Here is a 16,435-nt window from a genome sequence, read left to right as displayed (position 1 = left end):
ACGATAAGTATAAAAGAAGAATTGTAGAGAATTTCTAACATCTGTTAATGTGAGGAAGACTTTGTTGAGATTCCGAGTGGAATGATATTTGGACGTGAAGGATGTCATGGAATTTGGATTAAAACCACAAGTTATGAATGTGGTGTTATTGTGTTGCGTAGGAAGTCCTTAAAAATGTCGGTGCTAATGGTGAATGGGTTGGATTTAATTGGACAATTTTGAGACTTGAGTTGGTATGTGAAGGCACTCCTAATAGTGTTAGGTTGAGTATGCTAAAAGATGACTAGTGGTACTCTCGACGAGATTAGAGAAGGTCAGAAAGCTGATGTTGAGTTGATCGATAAGTTGACTTTGAAATTACCAAGGTAAAGGCGGTGGATTCAGAATCAACGAGAATAGTGTAATGAGGTTGAGTGATTGGATTTGTGTAACTGATGTTTTGAGCTTCAGAAGGATATTCTAGGAGGACACCGTAGTGAATTATTGGACTATGACGATGTTAATGAGTTTGGGTGCAAACTCGGAAAGGGACACTATTATGTAGTAACGACGGTTTATGCTTAAATATGATTTTCAACTAATATTGACAAATTTAGGACTTGATCACCCTAAATCTCTTGTTGGTAGTAGATGGAATCATATAGAAGAAATAAGCTTGTTTTGTTACCTTAATGGTTTAAGATGTGATGAATGCTAAGCCGTGAGAATAATCACTCACTATGTTGTGTGAAATTATGAAGAAGTGAATATGAAAGAGTGCAACATGGTGGGTGATGACTTAAGACGGGTAATCAGAGTCGCGCAGCGAAAGTGTGATGTGGAGTAGTGTTATGAGTACTACTCGCGGGAAGTAAGGAATTAATATGTCGAAAGCCTACATAGAGAATATGTATTGATCTATATGTTGGATTTAGAATCCAGTGGATGTAAGGATGTCGTGTCGAAGAATTATAACTCTTTTGAATAATTGCCGAGATGATGAATATGTTATTACGGTTGTACGTAGTTAACGAGTATGTATTCGGAAAAATTAAAACGAAGAGTTGATGCTATATGACGTTGTAATAATTTTGTGTTGTTGTTAAGGGGTTATTGTAGATTCTAGATATAATGAGGAATTATACTCTATGAAGGGAGGAATTGATTTAATTCTTAGAAAAGAGCGAAACTCAATTTGAGTTGTTTTGTAAAAAAAAATGGCGTATTGAGGCTGATGAGCATATTATAATTACTTGTGTGCACTCGTTCCGATGGCCGGAATGTTTAATAAATGTAGTAACTCAGGAATTTGTTTTTGAGTGCGAGTAAGTATTACTGAGTGGTAAATTGGTACCATGAATGATGAAGAATGATTCTTGAACGAATAAGTAAAGAGAGTCGGGATCGGGTAAAGCTCGGAAGTCTAATTGGTATAGATGATTGTGATGAGTAGTCAGAGTAGTGCGGAAAGAAAAAACGGAATGTAAAGTGTTGGATAATCGATGGCTTGACTTAAGAGGAGTCAGATAATTGGAATTCAATGGTATAGGAATATGAGTATTGAGTTTCTTGAAGGAAGCGGTTGGTGAAAAATGTAAGTATTATTTTATCGCTCAGATGGAAGAGTATGTCTAAGGTTGGTATGTCTGGTAGATGGTATGCATTACTGCAGCGTTGATCAGTGTGATCATACTATAGATTGTGTAATTGTATTACTCGGCTGTTGAGCGTATTGTATAGGTTGTACCTCAATGTTCTGTTGTTGTTAACCTTTTGGAGCTATAGCGAGTGGTATACTTTTGGATAGTCAAAAGCGACGTAAGAACTGGGATTTGAATGTATGAAACATGTTTCATGTTGGTTATGTCAGATGGATTTTGAGGATTGACCGATGGTAATGTTAATTGGGAGCTGAAGAGTCAGGTAGAGGACTCTTATACGAGCTGGTTACTTGAGGTATGTTTTCGAGGACGAAAACTCTTTTAGTGGGGGAGAGTTGTAACACCCGTATATTTTAATTTTTAATTTAAATGGAAATTTAATTTATAATTAGAATTATTGGTGGTTTGTGGGATTTAATTGGAAGAAAGATGGTTTATAGTATTGGGCCAAGTGTGGTGTTAGTAAAGAGGTGGTGCTATGTTAGTAAAGCCCTTTACTAATTTATATGTTATTTTTCATAAAAATAAGGAAAATTGGGAGAAAGGAAAAAGGAACGTGAAAAGCAGAGCAGAGGAGATGAGGGATTGGAAAGCTGGTACGTGAAGAGGAGCAATGGAGGGAGAGACCAATCAAGAATCTTTGGCTAAGGTAAGGGGGGACTCTCCGGTTATCATCTATTATCGTATTCTTGGATAATAATATTGATTAGGGATGTTGTTGAGTCAATTGGATTATATGTCGGGTTTAGGGAGGTTATGAATTGATGAAAATTGCATAGATTATTGATTGATTATGTGTTGTTTTGATGTGTGATGATGAATAATGATGCAATTGATGATTAACTGCCTGTATATTACGTTTAGAGTCAGTTTTGGACTCAGATTGAGTCAGATCGCAGGATCTGACGCAGACCCGAAAATCTGTGAAATCGCCAGTTCGCGCCGCGTCCCCGTGTTGGCGCCGCGAAGGCGTACTTGTTTTCTCGTATCGCGCCGCGTGCATAGGTTGGCGCCGCGAACGTGTTTGTGTGCTTCAGGTCGCGCCGCGAGCCTTGGTTGCGCCGCGTGCTGTAGCGATAGTTGTTTCCTTGAAAAAGTTAAATGATGTGTAACTTTCGAACCGTAGGCCTGTTTTTAGTGCCGTTTCGAGCACGATGAATCTTATGAGATAGCCTATGTTTTAAATGATGGAATAAGGTGTGAATCCAATTATTTTTAAATATGATTTTGTTTCTTGGTGAATGATGTATTGTACATATATGTGATAAGATGTGTTAAATACATGCTACGTTGAAATATTAATCATGTGACGATTTGTTTAATTAGATGATATATTGTTGACATATATGATGAAATGTTACAATATAAGATGTTGTTTTGAAAAACATTATGATGTGATGATTTGTTGAGAGTTGTATGATGATGACTGATTTGTTTTGGAATGGTGTGGATACATGTGTGTTCTTATTATTGATGATGATTGATTTTATTTGAATGATGCTAATGTATATAAACATACTTTGATGATGATGATGATGATGAAATGGGTATTTGATGATGTTACTCATTAGACTTGACGATGGTATAAGTATGTTGTATATGTTGCATTCATTCATATTCATTGATGATACTGTATCCATAAGGGTGTGTTGGATCAGTAAAGGGCATGATTCCCATTGTGTGGAATCTGTGCTGGCAGGGCCGTATCTGGATGATGTTGGATCGGTCATGGGTTATTCCCATTGGATGATGTTGGTACCACATGCATAGTGTCAGTTCATACATATGCATACTTTTATAACATGATTGGAAGTATTCCAGTGTTATAAATATTGATGACGTGTTGGTTGTGTGTTTTGTTGAATTAGTGTTGAGTATGATTGTCTGTTTGGAAGATGTGTTTTGCTGACGTTTGTGTAAATGATGGATGTTCCTGATAATCTGAATATGATGAAATTGGGTGAATAATATAACTATGATGTGTTGTTATTTAAGATGCAATAACATTTGTTAACTGTGATGAGACTCACCCTTACTGTTGACATTTTCAGATTGAGGATAGCTGCTTTCGACTTGGTGAGGATTAGCTCATAAGTCGGTTTAGTTGTTGTGTCGGTGTCATGCTCTGATAGATGTAACACTGGGGACGCGATGTTTGAGTTTCGATTATAACTCTATTGTTTATTTTGTTTGAAGTCTGATACATTAACGATGTAATGTTGACTTGATGATTTGATTCCGCTGTGTAAACATGATTTCTATCTAATGAGTTATAATTTCAGATGTTTCAGTGAATGCATGACATATGCCGAACGTGTGTTTTCTTTTATTTTTGAATTGTGACACCCTTTGCATGTTTACTCTGATTTAATTTTGTTAATTGCCGTGGGGTATTAGAGGGGTGTTACAGTGGGTCAATTGATCGGGGATAGAGATATTTCGGATCATTGTCCGATATGGATCAAGACGGATATTGCCAATTGGGGGCCTAAACCTTTTAAATTCAACAACGAGTGGTTTTCTTTGGATTCTTTCTTACCTTTTGTGGAGAAGGCTTGGAAGAGTATGGTGGTGGAAGGTAGAGGTGACTACGTTTTGAAGGAAAAACTTAGGATCTTGAAAGATAAATTAAAGGAGTGGAATAAGGAGGTGTTTGGGAAGATAGATTTGGAATTGGAAGAGTGTGTGCGAAATATTAACTTAGCGGATGAAAAAATGGAGCCGGATGATAGTCCGTCTTTTTTTGTCAATCTTGATTTGAGTAAGGAGGCTAGCGGTAATTTTTGGAAAAACTTAAGGATTAAGGAGAACATGATTATTCAAAAATCTAGATCTAAGTGGCTCAAAGAGGGAGATGCTAATAGCGGTTTTTTTCACAAGGTGATGAAGCAAAGAAGAAGACATAATCATTTAGGGCCGATTCTTACTCCTTGTGGTGTGAAGGAGACGGTGGAGGATGTTAAAGAGGCGGTATGGGATCATTTTAGGCATAAATGTTTGGAAACGAGGGAGGTTAGACCGGTGTTGGATGGTATTTCTTTTAATTCTATTAGTGAGGAGGATATGGCGGAGTTAGAAAAACCTTTTCTTGAAGGAGAAATTAAGGAAGCGGTGTGGGAATGTGGTGGAGATAAAAGTCCGGGTCCGGATGGTTATTCATTTCTTTTCATTAAGAAGTGTTGGTATTTCATTAAATTTGACTTTATGAGGTTTTTTAATCATGTTTTTGAAGGAAGAACGATCTCTAAGGCCATAACATCATCTTTTCTTTCTTTAATTCCGAAGATTAATAATCCTTTATCCTTGGATGATTATAGGCCCATTTGTTTGGTGGGTTGCATGTATAAGGTGGTGGCAAAGTTATTGGCGGGTAGGTTGAAAAAAGTGCTTAATTCCATCATCTCCCCGTGCCAAAGTGCCTTTGTACCCGGAAGACAATTGTTGGATGGTGTTCTTGTGGCGAACGAAGTGGTGGATTATGCGAAAAAGGAAGGGAAGAATTGTATGCTTTTCAAAGTTGACTTTGAGAAGGCATATGATAAAGTTAGTTGGAACTTTCTTAGATACATGCTTAGAAGGATGGGATTCGGAGAAAAATGGTTGCAATGGATGGAGCTATTAGTGTTTACAAGTAGTATGTCGGTTTTGGTTAATGGGAGCCCCACTAAGGAATTTACGGTGTCTCGTGGGTTGAGACAAGGCGATCCTCTTTCGCCTTTTCTTTTTGTGTTGGTGGCGGAAGGTTTAGCGGGTCTTGTGAGGAAGTCCATTGAAATTGGTGAATTCCAAAGCTTTGATATTAATGGTACTTGTAAGGTGGATTTGCTCCAATTTGCGGATGACACGTTAATTGTGGGAGAAGGGGGATGGAGGCATGTGTGGGCGATAAAAGCGGTGCTTCGGGCTTTCGAAATTGTTTCGGGCTTAGGCATTAATTATCATAAAAGCAAGTTGATTGGAATTAATTCCAACACTTACTTTTTGGAGGCGGCCTCTCACTTGTTTTCTTATAGGAGGGAAGAAAGCAAATTCTATTTTCTTGGAATTCCCATTGGATTCAATCCTAGGAAGGAATCCACTTGGAATCCTCTCGTTCAAAAGTTGAAGAAGCGTTTGGAAGGTTGGACTAATCGTTTTTTGAATTTGGGAGGTAGGATCACTTTATTAAAGTCCGTGCTTAGTTCTTTAACTATTTTCACTCTATCCTTTCTTAAAGCTCCGAGCATCATTGTGAAGAAATTTACTAGCATTCTTAACAAGTTTTTGTGGGGAGGAGTTAGGGAAAAGAGATCCATTCATTGGGTTAGGTGGGAGGATGTTAATTTACCGTTGGAGAATGGGGGGCTTGGAGTGAAAAATATTGCTTTTTTTAATCTAGCACTCATTAATAAATGGAGATGGAGAATTATTAAAGGTTCTAATTCCATGTGGTATAATGTCTTGAAGTCGCGTTATGGAGACTTATCTACTAAGATCTTTGGTGTTGATAAAGTCTTTAAACTTTCTTCTTCTTGTTCCTTTTGGTGGAAGGACTTATTAAAGATAGGTGGGTGCTCTTTGTTGGACCCTTTGGTTGAGAATTGTAGATTTTCCATTCATGATGGTTTTAAAACTCCTTTTTGGGAAGCTAGATGGTTGGAGGATATGGTGTTGAAAGAATATTTTCCGGAATTATTCAAGGCTCCTTGCTTGAAAAATGTTTCGGTGGCGGCTATGGGAGGATGGAGAGATGGTAGATGGTATTGGAGTGATCTTGGTATTTCAAATGGTGCATTGGATAGTGATGAGTTATTGGAGTCTTTTGGCGCTTTAAAGGAGCGGTTGGAGATTTTTGAGGGTTGGTCGGAGGGTAAGGACGAAGTAGCTTGGTTAGCAAATTCGGATGCGGATTTTTCGGTAGCTTCGTGTTACGAGTTTTATGAAAAATTGCGTATTCCGTTTGGTCCAAATAATAAAAGTGATGTAGCTTTTGGTTTGATATGGAAAATGGAGGTACCTTTTAAAATAAAAGCTTTTGGTTGGAGACTTTTTCTCAATAAGCTTCCAACTAAAGATCTTTTGGCTTTTAGAGGTTTGGCTTTCTCTATTGATAATCTATCTTGCTCTTTGTGTGGGAGTGGTATGGAGGATAGAAATCATTTCTTTTTTAGGTGTTCGGTGGTGAAAAGGATTTGGAGGGAGGTGGCAAATTGGGTTGGCAAAGAGGACAATAGGAAGGAAGAGTGCTTAGCAAACTTCATGGATTGGCATGAATATTTCGATTGTATGAAGGTGAAGCATAGAAAGGAGGGTGTGGTGTGGCTTGCGACTACGTGGCATTTGTGGATTTTAAGGAATGAGGTGTGTTTTAGGAAAGAAAAGTAGAGCGTTAATAATGCCGTTTGGAATATTAAGTTGCTTATTTGGAGATGGTCCTTTCGTGGGAATATTACCCATTCCAAATACTCTTTTTATGAGTTTATTAAGGACCCTTTGTTCTTCTTATCATAATGGTTATTTGGTTGGTAATGTTTCCTTTGGTCGGCTATTTCCGGCTTTTGTATATGGATTGAGGAACTCCTAGTTCTTCCGTTAATGTTATATTGCTTTCTAAAAAAAAAAAAAGTCTCCGGTGAAGATGTGTTTTTGAATTTTGAACAACATGAGAGGACTTGATCTTTTGGTTAGAGAGGGAGATTAATGACAATAAAAGAGTTAGATGTATTGTAACATTATTTTCATTTACTTCCATTGATCCCTAGTGTACTATTAACCTCAACAGCTTCACATTCTCCAACACAACAAAGTAAATTTATGACAAAAATTCTATGCTTCACATTCTCCTACACAACAAAGTAAACTTATGACATTAATTTTATTTACTTACTTATAGTTATTAAGTCTAAATTTTAGTTTTTTTTTTATAATTAATAATGTATTACAGGAAAGTACTATGCGGTACTTTAAACCCAAATACAAAGGAAACAGAAAACAAACAGTCCAGCCCGTTAACAAACACCTACAAATAAGCTAAGGGATTCCTGAACTATTCATAGAAATTACAATGAATCTTCTTCCTATCCCCTATTGCTAACCACCACCAAGAGAACATCAAAATATTGTGAACAATCTCGTTCGGATCGACCACCCCATTATTGAAAATAATATCGTTACGATGACGCCACAAACACCAACACACGACCAGCCAGATTTCCCCGATGCGATTGTTGGTGCAGTAAGGTTTCAAAACAGTCACCATCTGTAGAAAATGGTCACAACACATAGCTTCTTCCACATAATCCAACTGCAGCCAACCGAAAATTTTCCTCCAAACTCGCCTAGCACAGTAGCAGCCAATGAATAAATGATTAACATCCTCCACCTGGTTGTAACCAAACAAACATAAAGATTCTACATCTTCATATATAATACCCCGTTTAACCAATTAGAATTTCGTAGGCAGCCTATCCCGCACCAAACGCCAACCAAAAATTTGCACCTTTGATGGAACCTTTGCTTTTCATAACTCAGCGAAAGCAGTCTTCACCCTATTATCTCCACCCTCCATCACCGAGTCTTGAAGTAATTTTGAATAATAGAACCGCACCGAAAAGCACTTAGTGCCTTGAAACGGCCAAATAATCAAATCATTATTCTGACCAGAAGGCGCAATATGAGCCAACACCGCCTATAGATCATCTAATTCAGAAGTAGCCTCAGCGTTAAGAACCGTGAAGCAATTATCAAATTGTCATTCCCAATTATTATCAACCCAACATCCCATATTACTAACACTGTATTTATCATCTGTAACAAATTGGTATAAAATTGGAAAAGTAACTCTAAAAGTTCCATGCCCCATTGAATATCCCATAACGGAGTAGACACTCCATTACCAATCCTGCTAGAAATGAGTGAAGTAAAACTAGTGTTGTCCAACGAATTCCCTAAAACCATTAAGTCTCGCCACGATTGAGACTTGTTGCAATTCCTTCCAACCTTTTTCTTGAACAGAATTCTGTCTATTAGATTTCCGTATCTTAGTTTATTTGGTTTAGGTGGCCACCGGTGAGATGAATTACAAAAGATATCCTAGAAAAAAATTCATTTGAACTGACTTGTCGTATTGGGGGCGTTAATTTGATTGGCGTGGCCTAGAGGAGGCACCATCTCACTTGAATTGCTTTCTAAAATGTTTATTGCATGCGCCAAATTAACTAACTTGTGTTCCGCATCATAATTTTTTTTTATTTGAAACATGAGTATTTTGTAAAATAGTGGAGAAATATGTGATGTCGAATGATATGTCACGACACAAATATCTGTTGATAAATACTATGGAACAAGATGGTAGCAGTAACGAAAAATAGTACAGAAAGCTAAAAGACACAAGGAATTGTTTACCCAGTTCGGAACAACCTTCCTACTCTGGGGGCTCCCAAGCCAGGGATGAAATCAATATAGGATAGTATCAATTCGAAGTTAAACTCCCCCGTTTACAATTTCTCACTTAATCACTACCCTTCCTATGACTTCTACCAAAGACTCACCTAGGTATGAGGCCCTCCTCAAATCCCCTCAGTCACAACCCGTGACAAACAACACAAACAATCAAAAGTAGAAGACACTCTTCTAAACACACAATTCTCAATGCTTAAAAGCTTATGAGAACTGACAATACTCTCCTTGCTATTCTCAATGCTTCAGCCATTGTTTCTCATAATGTTTGATATATTTGCTTAATTTTTTATTTTTCTTTAGGTTTCTAATAAAATGAAATGCATTGTTCGGTTTTGAATCTACTTCACTTTGGGTAACAAAACTACTTGCATGTGTTTTCATTAAAATTGAAAGGACTATTCCAAATATGAAGTTCTTAAATTTCCAAATGTAGTTCATTGACTTTATCAGTCCCTTCCATAAAGAATGTTTTATATAAAATAAATAAAGTATTGTATTTTATCGGAGAGTTATCTTCAATCATATCCTCTAAGTTTAATACACAACACTATTTTCCTAAAAGTTAACGTTATTGTTCTGCAAGATCTAACAGAAAAGTTAGAATACAACACTGATTTCTCTAAACAAGATTTCCGCTATGTTGTAATCTAATCAAGTCTTAATGGGTTAGTGACCCTTCTGCATAATATATCCCAATCACATGTTTCATTTCCATTGTTCTTTTACTAAACCATAGAAATGTCTTACTATGATTTTTAAAATTCTTTTAGATATTGAATCTCCTTTTGTTAAACTGGGTTAGTGTTTAACCTGATTTTGTTAGAAGAAAGAATATTTTGGGTGATTGAAACCCCATGCTCGTCCTCTTTTCTCATTCATCATTGATATCCAGTAATACAAGTAATGGACATTCTTTACTTTTTTTAGGGTACCTTGTTTTCTGTTCTTAGTTTTTTTAAAGTGTATTCTTCCATTGCCTTTAGCTGGTTTTGTTTTTTTGGCTACTTAACTTTTATCCAAATGCTGAGGTAATAAAGTACACAGAAAAGCTTCTGAATTACAAGGTATTTATGTCATCTTATAGTTTATGAACATGAAGCTATTAAAAACATGAAGTAATGTCATCTTAACTTTTATCCAATGTTTACTCAGGTGGGTTGTTTACTCACGTATATTTCGTGTTTAGTGATGAGGATTATTTTATCCCTAATCTTCTCGGTTATCCTTTGTGTTAAAATCTATTCTTTCTATGTATTAAAATGTTGTAAAATAGTTAATTAAAGTGAAATGTAATAAATTATAAATTTATATAAAAGAATTTGATTGGAATACACTGTAAAGAAATTTTATACCTTCAGTGATTCACAACCCTTAATTTGTTGGAAATATTTGATTTCTATTTTAATTTTTAAAAAAATAATATAATCGTGGTTGAGATTCATTGACAGTGCATAACAATTAAACTCGTCATTTATTATTTATAGTTATGTTTTTTTTTGTAAAATTGCTATTTTTTTTAAATAATCATATTTTCTAAAAAAAAATCCAAATATTCATATGTTTCTCCACTATTTTTCTAAAAACTTTATCACAAACAAAAAAAAAAAAATCAGACGCATAGCTCAACCCAATTGAATTTCCACGCGCATTAGACATTTTAGAAGCTAAACCAAGCGAATTGGCACCTCCTTTGGATCAAGGAAATCTAATAGGCGTCTCTAGTAGGACAAACCGTTCCAATTGGAAGCTACATTTTGATCTTCAAAGGAGGCCCCAGTTCATCTTGCAACAACACTTTGCATTTTTTTAAATTGATTTTTGTTTCAATAGGCAATGGTATTAGAAAGAGAGTATAAGGGATATTCCTCCCGATACACACGGAGATTATAGGTAGTGGATAACCATTTCCACGAAATGAAAATGATCTCCGACACACATTCCGAAAAACTAAAGGACCCATTATCAAATATGATAGCGTTTCGCCTCACTCAAATACACCACACCGATGCTAGCCAAATTACCGCTACATCTCCCTTCGAACCAACAATCTCACCTTATCAAAATTAAAAGGGAAAACCTGAAATTCCTCCAAGGTTAACCCGGCGCTGTATCCAATCCACTCTAAAACCTTCTTCTATCTGGCCGCGACCACCCGACAACCGCCGAGAATATGTGATAAACGCTCTTCCTCCGATGAACAAAAAACATAAAGCAAGTTGTTATTATCCAAAATACCTCTCTTATGTAAGAGATCCTTAGTGGAAATTCTATTGTGAATGACCCGCCAACCGAAGAGGATGAATAGAGATGTGATGTGAATTAATTGTTTCATACATCTTTTCATTTTCTTAATATTTATCCATCTGTTCAAACATGAATAGTAAAAGACATAGACATGTTTTTTTATTTGAGTATCAAGTCTCCAATGAAGATGTGTTTTAGAATCATCCGAAGTTTTGAACAACATGAGAGGACTTGATATTTTCGTTAGAGGGGGAGATTAATGACAATAAAAGAGTTAGATGTATTGTAATATCCATTGATCCCTGGTGTTCTATTAACCTGAGCTTCACATTTTCCTACACAACAAAGTAAATTTAATATGATTTTTGTCTTTATAAATATTTCAACTTTCATTTTTAATCCCTATTAAAAAAATTATATATTTTAATCCTTACAAAAATTTCATGCATGCAGTTTTAATCCTTGCTATTTTCTAAAATTTCAAAAACTGTTTAATTAGCTTAAACTTATAATTTTTGAGTAATTTTTTTCATACATGTTTAGAATACAATAAAACATTTCTTTCTCAAATTTTAAAATTTTTTAAAACAAGAAGAATTAAATATGAATTTTTTAAATTTCAAAAGATAATGATAAAAGTAATAAAAATCTCGACTTAGAAATCAAATTTTGAGTTTCTTTTTTTTAGAGGAACTTTTTATAACGTTCTAAACATGTCTTCAAAATAATCATTCAAAAATACACATTGGTTTAATAGGAGAGACTAAAATTACATACATAATAATTTTGTAGGTACTAACATATATTATTTTTTTAATCGAGACTAAAATTAAAAGTTAAAATAATTATAAGGACAAAAATATATTTAACCCTTATTTTATTTACTTACTGTAGTTATTAATTCTAAATAATATATTTTAGTTTTGTAGGTTTAGGTAACCACCAGTAGGGGTGCTCGCGGTGCGGTTTGGGCGGTTTTGACGAAAAAAATCATCCGAATTGCAAGAGAAAAAATAGTGCGGTTTGGTTTGGTTCGGTTGGCTTTTAAAAAAATTCGAACCAAACCAAACCTAACTAATGCGGTTTGGTTCGGTTCGATTGGTTCGGTTTTTTACAAATATTTTATTGAGCCATACATACACATATAGATGATAAAATAATTTTGTATTTATACATTCATACACTATCAAATAACAACAAAACTCGTCATATTTTGACAACAATTTTCCATTTAATATGTAAAAATTAAATTAGACAAAAGTGGAATATTAAACATAAAATAATAGCATAAAACAATATAAAAATTATTATAACGAAATAAAAAAAATAGAAGAGACGAAAGATTAGTGAAAGTGAAAAAGAAAAAAAGTGTTGAGAGATTAGAGAAGAAGATATGCGATAAAAACGAAACTGAAATACGGAATATTTACATAAAAATGAGAAGGTGAAAAAGAAAGAATATAAGAGAGTAGAGATTATAGAAGAAGATAGAAGATGTATGTGGCAAAGAAGGTGCGTTAATGTTATTAGAGATTTTAGAAGATCGGGACTGAAATTATATGGGTAAGGATGAGAAAATTGTTCGTAATCATAATGCTAATGTATAATAAATTTAAGTTTGGGTTGGATGTGAGTTAGTAAAATTTAGGTTGTAACATAGTGCGGTTTGATTCGGTTTGGTTTGGTTTACAAAATACAAACCGTAAACCGAACTGAACCGCGCGGTTTTGTAAAAACTGACTCAAACTAATCCGAACCAAATGCGGTTTTTTGCGGTTTCGGTTTGGTTTGGTTTGGTTTGCGGTTTTCTATTGGGGGTATTTGGTTTTGATCACCCCTAACCACCAGTGAGATGAATTACAAAAGATGTCCTAGAAAAAAATTCATTTAAACTGACTTGCCGTATTGGGGGCGTTAATTTGATTGGAGTGGCCTATAGGAGGCACCATCTCACTTTTTTTTTTTTCAATAAGCAATTGATTGAAAGGAAAACGCACTAGGGGTGCAACCCTTACAATCGGGAAAAGAAAAAACAAAGAACCAGATCTACAGCACTAAATTGGTAACTTATACCAATCGTAGAAACTAGTTCTAGGAAACAAAATACTACACTCCGACCACCGCCACGACAGGAACACAATTCTGTTAAACACCTTCTCAAAACTAAAAGTTTCATTGTTGAAAACAATGTCATTCCTCATAAGCCATAAACTCCAAGTAGTCGCCAACCAAATAATATTAACTTTATCCCGGTTACTTGATTTTGACACCTTGGATTGAATATCATCAAGACCCAAAAACGCCTCCCTTAAAAGGCCTGAGCTAAAACCAACCCACTGAAGAACCTTTTCCCATATGTTCTTTGAAATATGGCAGAAGAAGAACAAGTGTTCCAAGGATTCCTCAATGTTATCACAAAATGGGCATTTAGGATCTATGTTGTTCGCTACCAAACCTCTAAGCAGCAACAAATCTTTCAAGGGCAGCCTAGAAATCAACAACCTCCAAGCAAAAATTTTTATTTTTTGCGGAACCAACGATTTCCACATTGTGCTCAGTCTCCTAATAATAACAGTACCCCAAGCTGGCTCCTTATACTCCTCAAGTAAAACAGCCACACTTGCTACTGAAAACACACCTTCATGGCTTGGCATCCACTCGAAACCATCCTCAGCAGCAGGAACCAGCAAACACGAGTTCACCATATGCAAAAACCTCTTCCAATTTGCCGATAGCATCTCACTTGAATTGCCTTCTAAAATGTTTATTGTATGCGCCAAATTAACTGACTTGTGTTAGGCATCTTAAATTTTTTTATTTAAAACATGAGTTTTGTAAAATAGTGGAGAAATATGTTAATTTTAAAAAAACCATGTAAATGTATATTATTGTGAAAATTGATGTTAAATGTAAAAAAGAAAAGAAAAAGAATCTATATTACAATTATTTTATATTACATTTATTTTAAATATGAAAAGGAAAAGTAAAAGAAAAGGTAAAAGAAAAAAGAAAAGGAAATGTATATTCCAATTATTAAATATAAAAGAGGAAAATGAAAAGTAAATATATATTAAAATTATTTTGAATAAGGAAAAGAATTCTAAAAAATAGATTTTTATGTGATGGAGAAAGTATTAATAAATGCATTTTAGTAAATAATATTTAATTTATCATAGAATTTAGGGGTGGAAAAGTGGGCAGCCCGCCCTATTAGGAAGATCCTAAAGTCAAGTCTCACAGTGATTGGAGATAGAGCGGTGAAAAAGTTTATATAGAGTGACACTCTTCACTTTAGCAACTAATTTTGTAAGGATGAGTTAGGTCAAACTCTAATATGGTATCAGAGTCTATTGATCTGATCATGGGACGTCGACCGTTAATATCCACGCATCAAGTCCAAAAAGAATGTTGGGTCTGAGCGCGTATATTAGGAAAATTCTAAAGTCAAGTCCCACATTGATTAGAGATAGAACATTGAAAGAGATTATATAGAGTGACACTCTTCACCTTACCAATAGATTCTGTAAGGATGAGTTATGTCAAACTCTATTACGTCCCATTTATGCCTATTCATTTAAATCTGTCCAAAATCGGGATGTGGTAGGACGGACCTACTTAGAAGTGAGAGGTCAAAATTCAAGTTCACCTCGTTTTCTAGCGAGTCGGCAGGATAGCACCCGCCAAATGTTTTTTCCCTTTAATTACTACTTTATTCATAATTTTTTAAATAATTTAATAATTTATATATGGTTTTATTTACTATTGTATTTACAAACTTTAAATTGGGTTTATTTTATATTCCATATGTTATTATCATCCAAACAATAATACACACTTTTAAGTGGCTTTAAAAAATAATATTTTATTAAAATTCTAGTATTTTACTAAATAAAAAAAATTTACTATTTCATTACTTCTAAAATTTTAAATTCACATCTCATAAATTATTGATTTTCACATTTGCAACTTGCATTTATTCACTGTGTGAAATAACCTGGAAACAAATTTTTTCAATTACATGGTGACATAAGTCGTAAGGATTTAAATTCCAATTTTTTAACAATTAGGAGAAAAAATTTGTGGATTTCTCTCCCCAAACTTTGAATATTCTTTAGTTCTGTTAAAATGCTTTTAAAAAATTGGGACACTTCAAATTGTTCTCATTAAGAAAAAAACAAATAATTGGTATTATAATTGTAATATCATATACCAATTTTCCTATATATACCCTACATTTTGTGAGATCAATACACACTTGCCATTTCTCATTTTCCTATTTCATACTTATTTTTCTACGTAGAGAAATGGCTTGCGCGACTAAAACATTGTTTGGTTTGTATCTTGTTTTCTTGGCTGCATGCAACATGCAGCATTGTGTTGGTTCATCTCAAGTGCCTTGCCTATTCATATTTGGAGACTCCTTCTCTGACAGTGGTAACAACAACTATATTGAAACCACTGCAAAGGCGAATTACTTGCCATTCGGTATCGACTTTCCAACAGGACCAACCGGAAGAGCTACCAATGGAAGAACCAAAGTTGACATAATTGGTAACAACTATCTGTACTATTAAGAACAATTGACATAAATGGCGTATATAATTTTATTTTGAATCAAGACAAGCTGTTAAATGGCGTATATAATTTTATTTTGGGGGTAAAAAATGTGGACATTGTGAATGTAGCTTTGCTAAGCAAATGGAAGTGGCGTATTCTTATGGACAAGGAGGCGGTTTGGCAAAATTTGTTAGAAGCTAGATATGGCAATACGAAGCTTAAAGTGTTGATAGGGGATGTATCGGTCTTGAATAAGAAGGATTCTTTTTGGTGGAGAGATTTAATTGTTTCGGATAATTATGAGAAGCTTCTCTTCGACCATTTTACGGGTGCAATTAAATGTAAAATTGGTAACGGGGCTTTTACACCTTTTTGGTATGCGTCTTAGGCGGGACAACAATCGTTGATGGAAGCCTTTCCCGATCTATTCTTTTTGTTTGAAAATTATATGGATTCTATAAATCTTGCAGGGTTTTTGGTGGAGGATGTTGGCGTTGGAATTTTGCAAAGTGGTTCGGGGAAGGGAGTGATGCAGCCAATGCTACAGCCAGGTT

The 16,435-nt window shown here is 34.9% G+C and overlaps 1 protein-coding gene across 1 annotated transcript; it reads right to left on the bottom strand.

Moving 5' to 3' along the window:
• Positions 1–13,378: 13,378 nt before the first annotated feature.
• LOC131636747 (uncharacterized) lies at positions 13,379–14,062 on the bottom strand. The gene has a single exon (XM_058907342.1). It carries the CDS (start codon positions 14,060–14,062, stop codon positions 13,379–13,381), a length of 684 nt encoding a protein of 227 aa, XP_058763325.1.
• Positions 14,063–16,435: the final 2,373 nt, after the last annotated feature.

The sequence above is a fragment of the Vicia villosa genome, unplaced genomic scaffold, assembly GCF_029867415.1.
Source record: "Vicia villosa cultivar HV-30 ecotype Madison, WI unplaced genomic scaffold, Vvil1.0 ctg.001822F_1_1, whole genome shotgun sequence".
Classification (NCBI taxonomy): Eukaryota; Viridiplantae; Streptophyta; class Magnoliopsida; order Fabales; family Fabaceae; genus Vicia; species Vicia villosa.
This window is presented reverse-complemented; position numbering and strand designations above follow the sequence as displayed.

Bases quoted from the DNA above. Each gene is read 5' to 3' on its own strand.
- LOC131636747 (XM_058907342.1), bottom strand. From the start codon at position 14,062: ATGCTATCGGCAAATTGGAAGAGGTTTTTGCATATGGTGAACTCGTGT.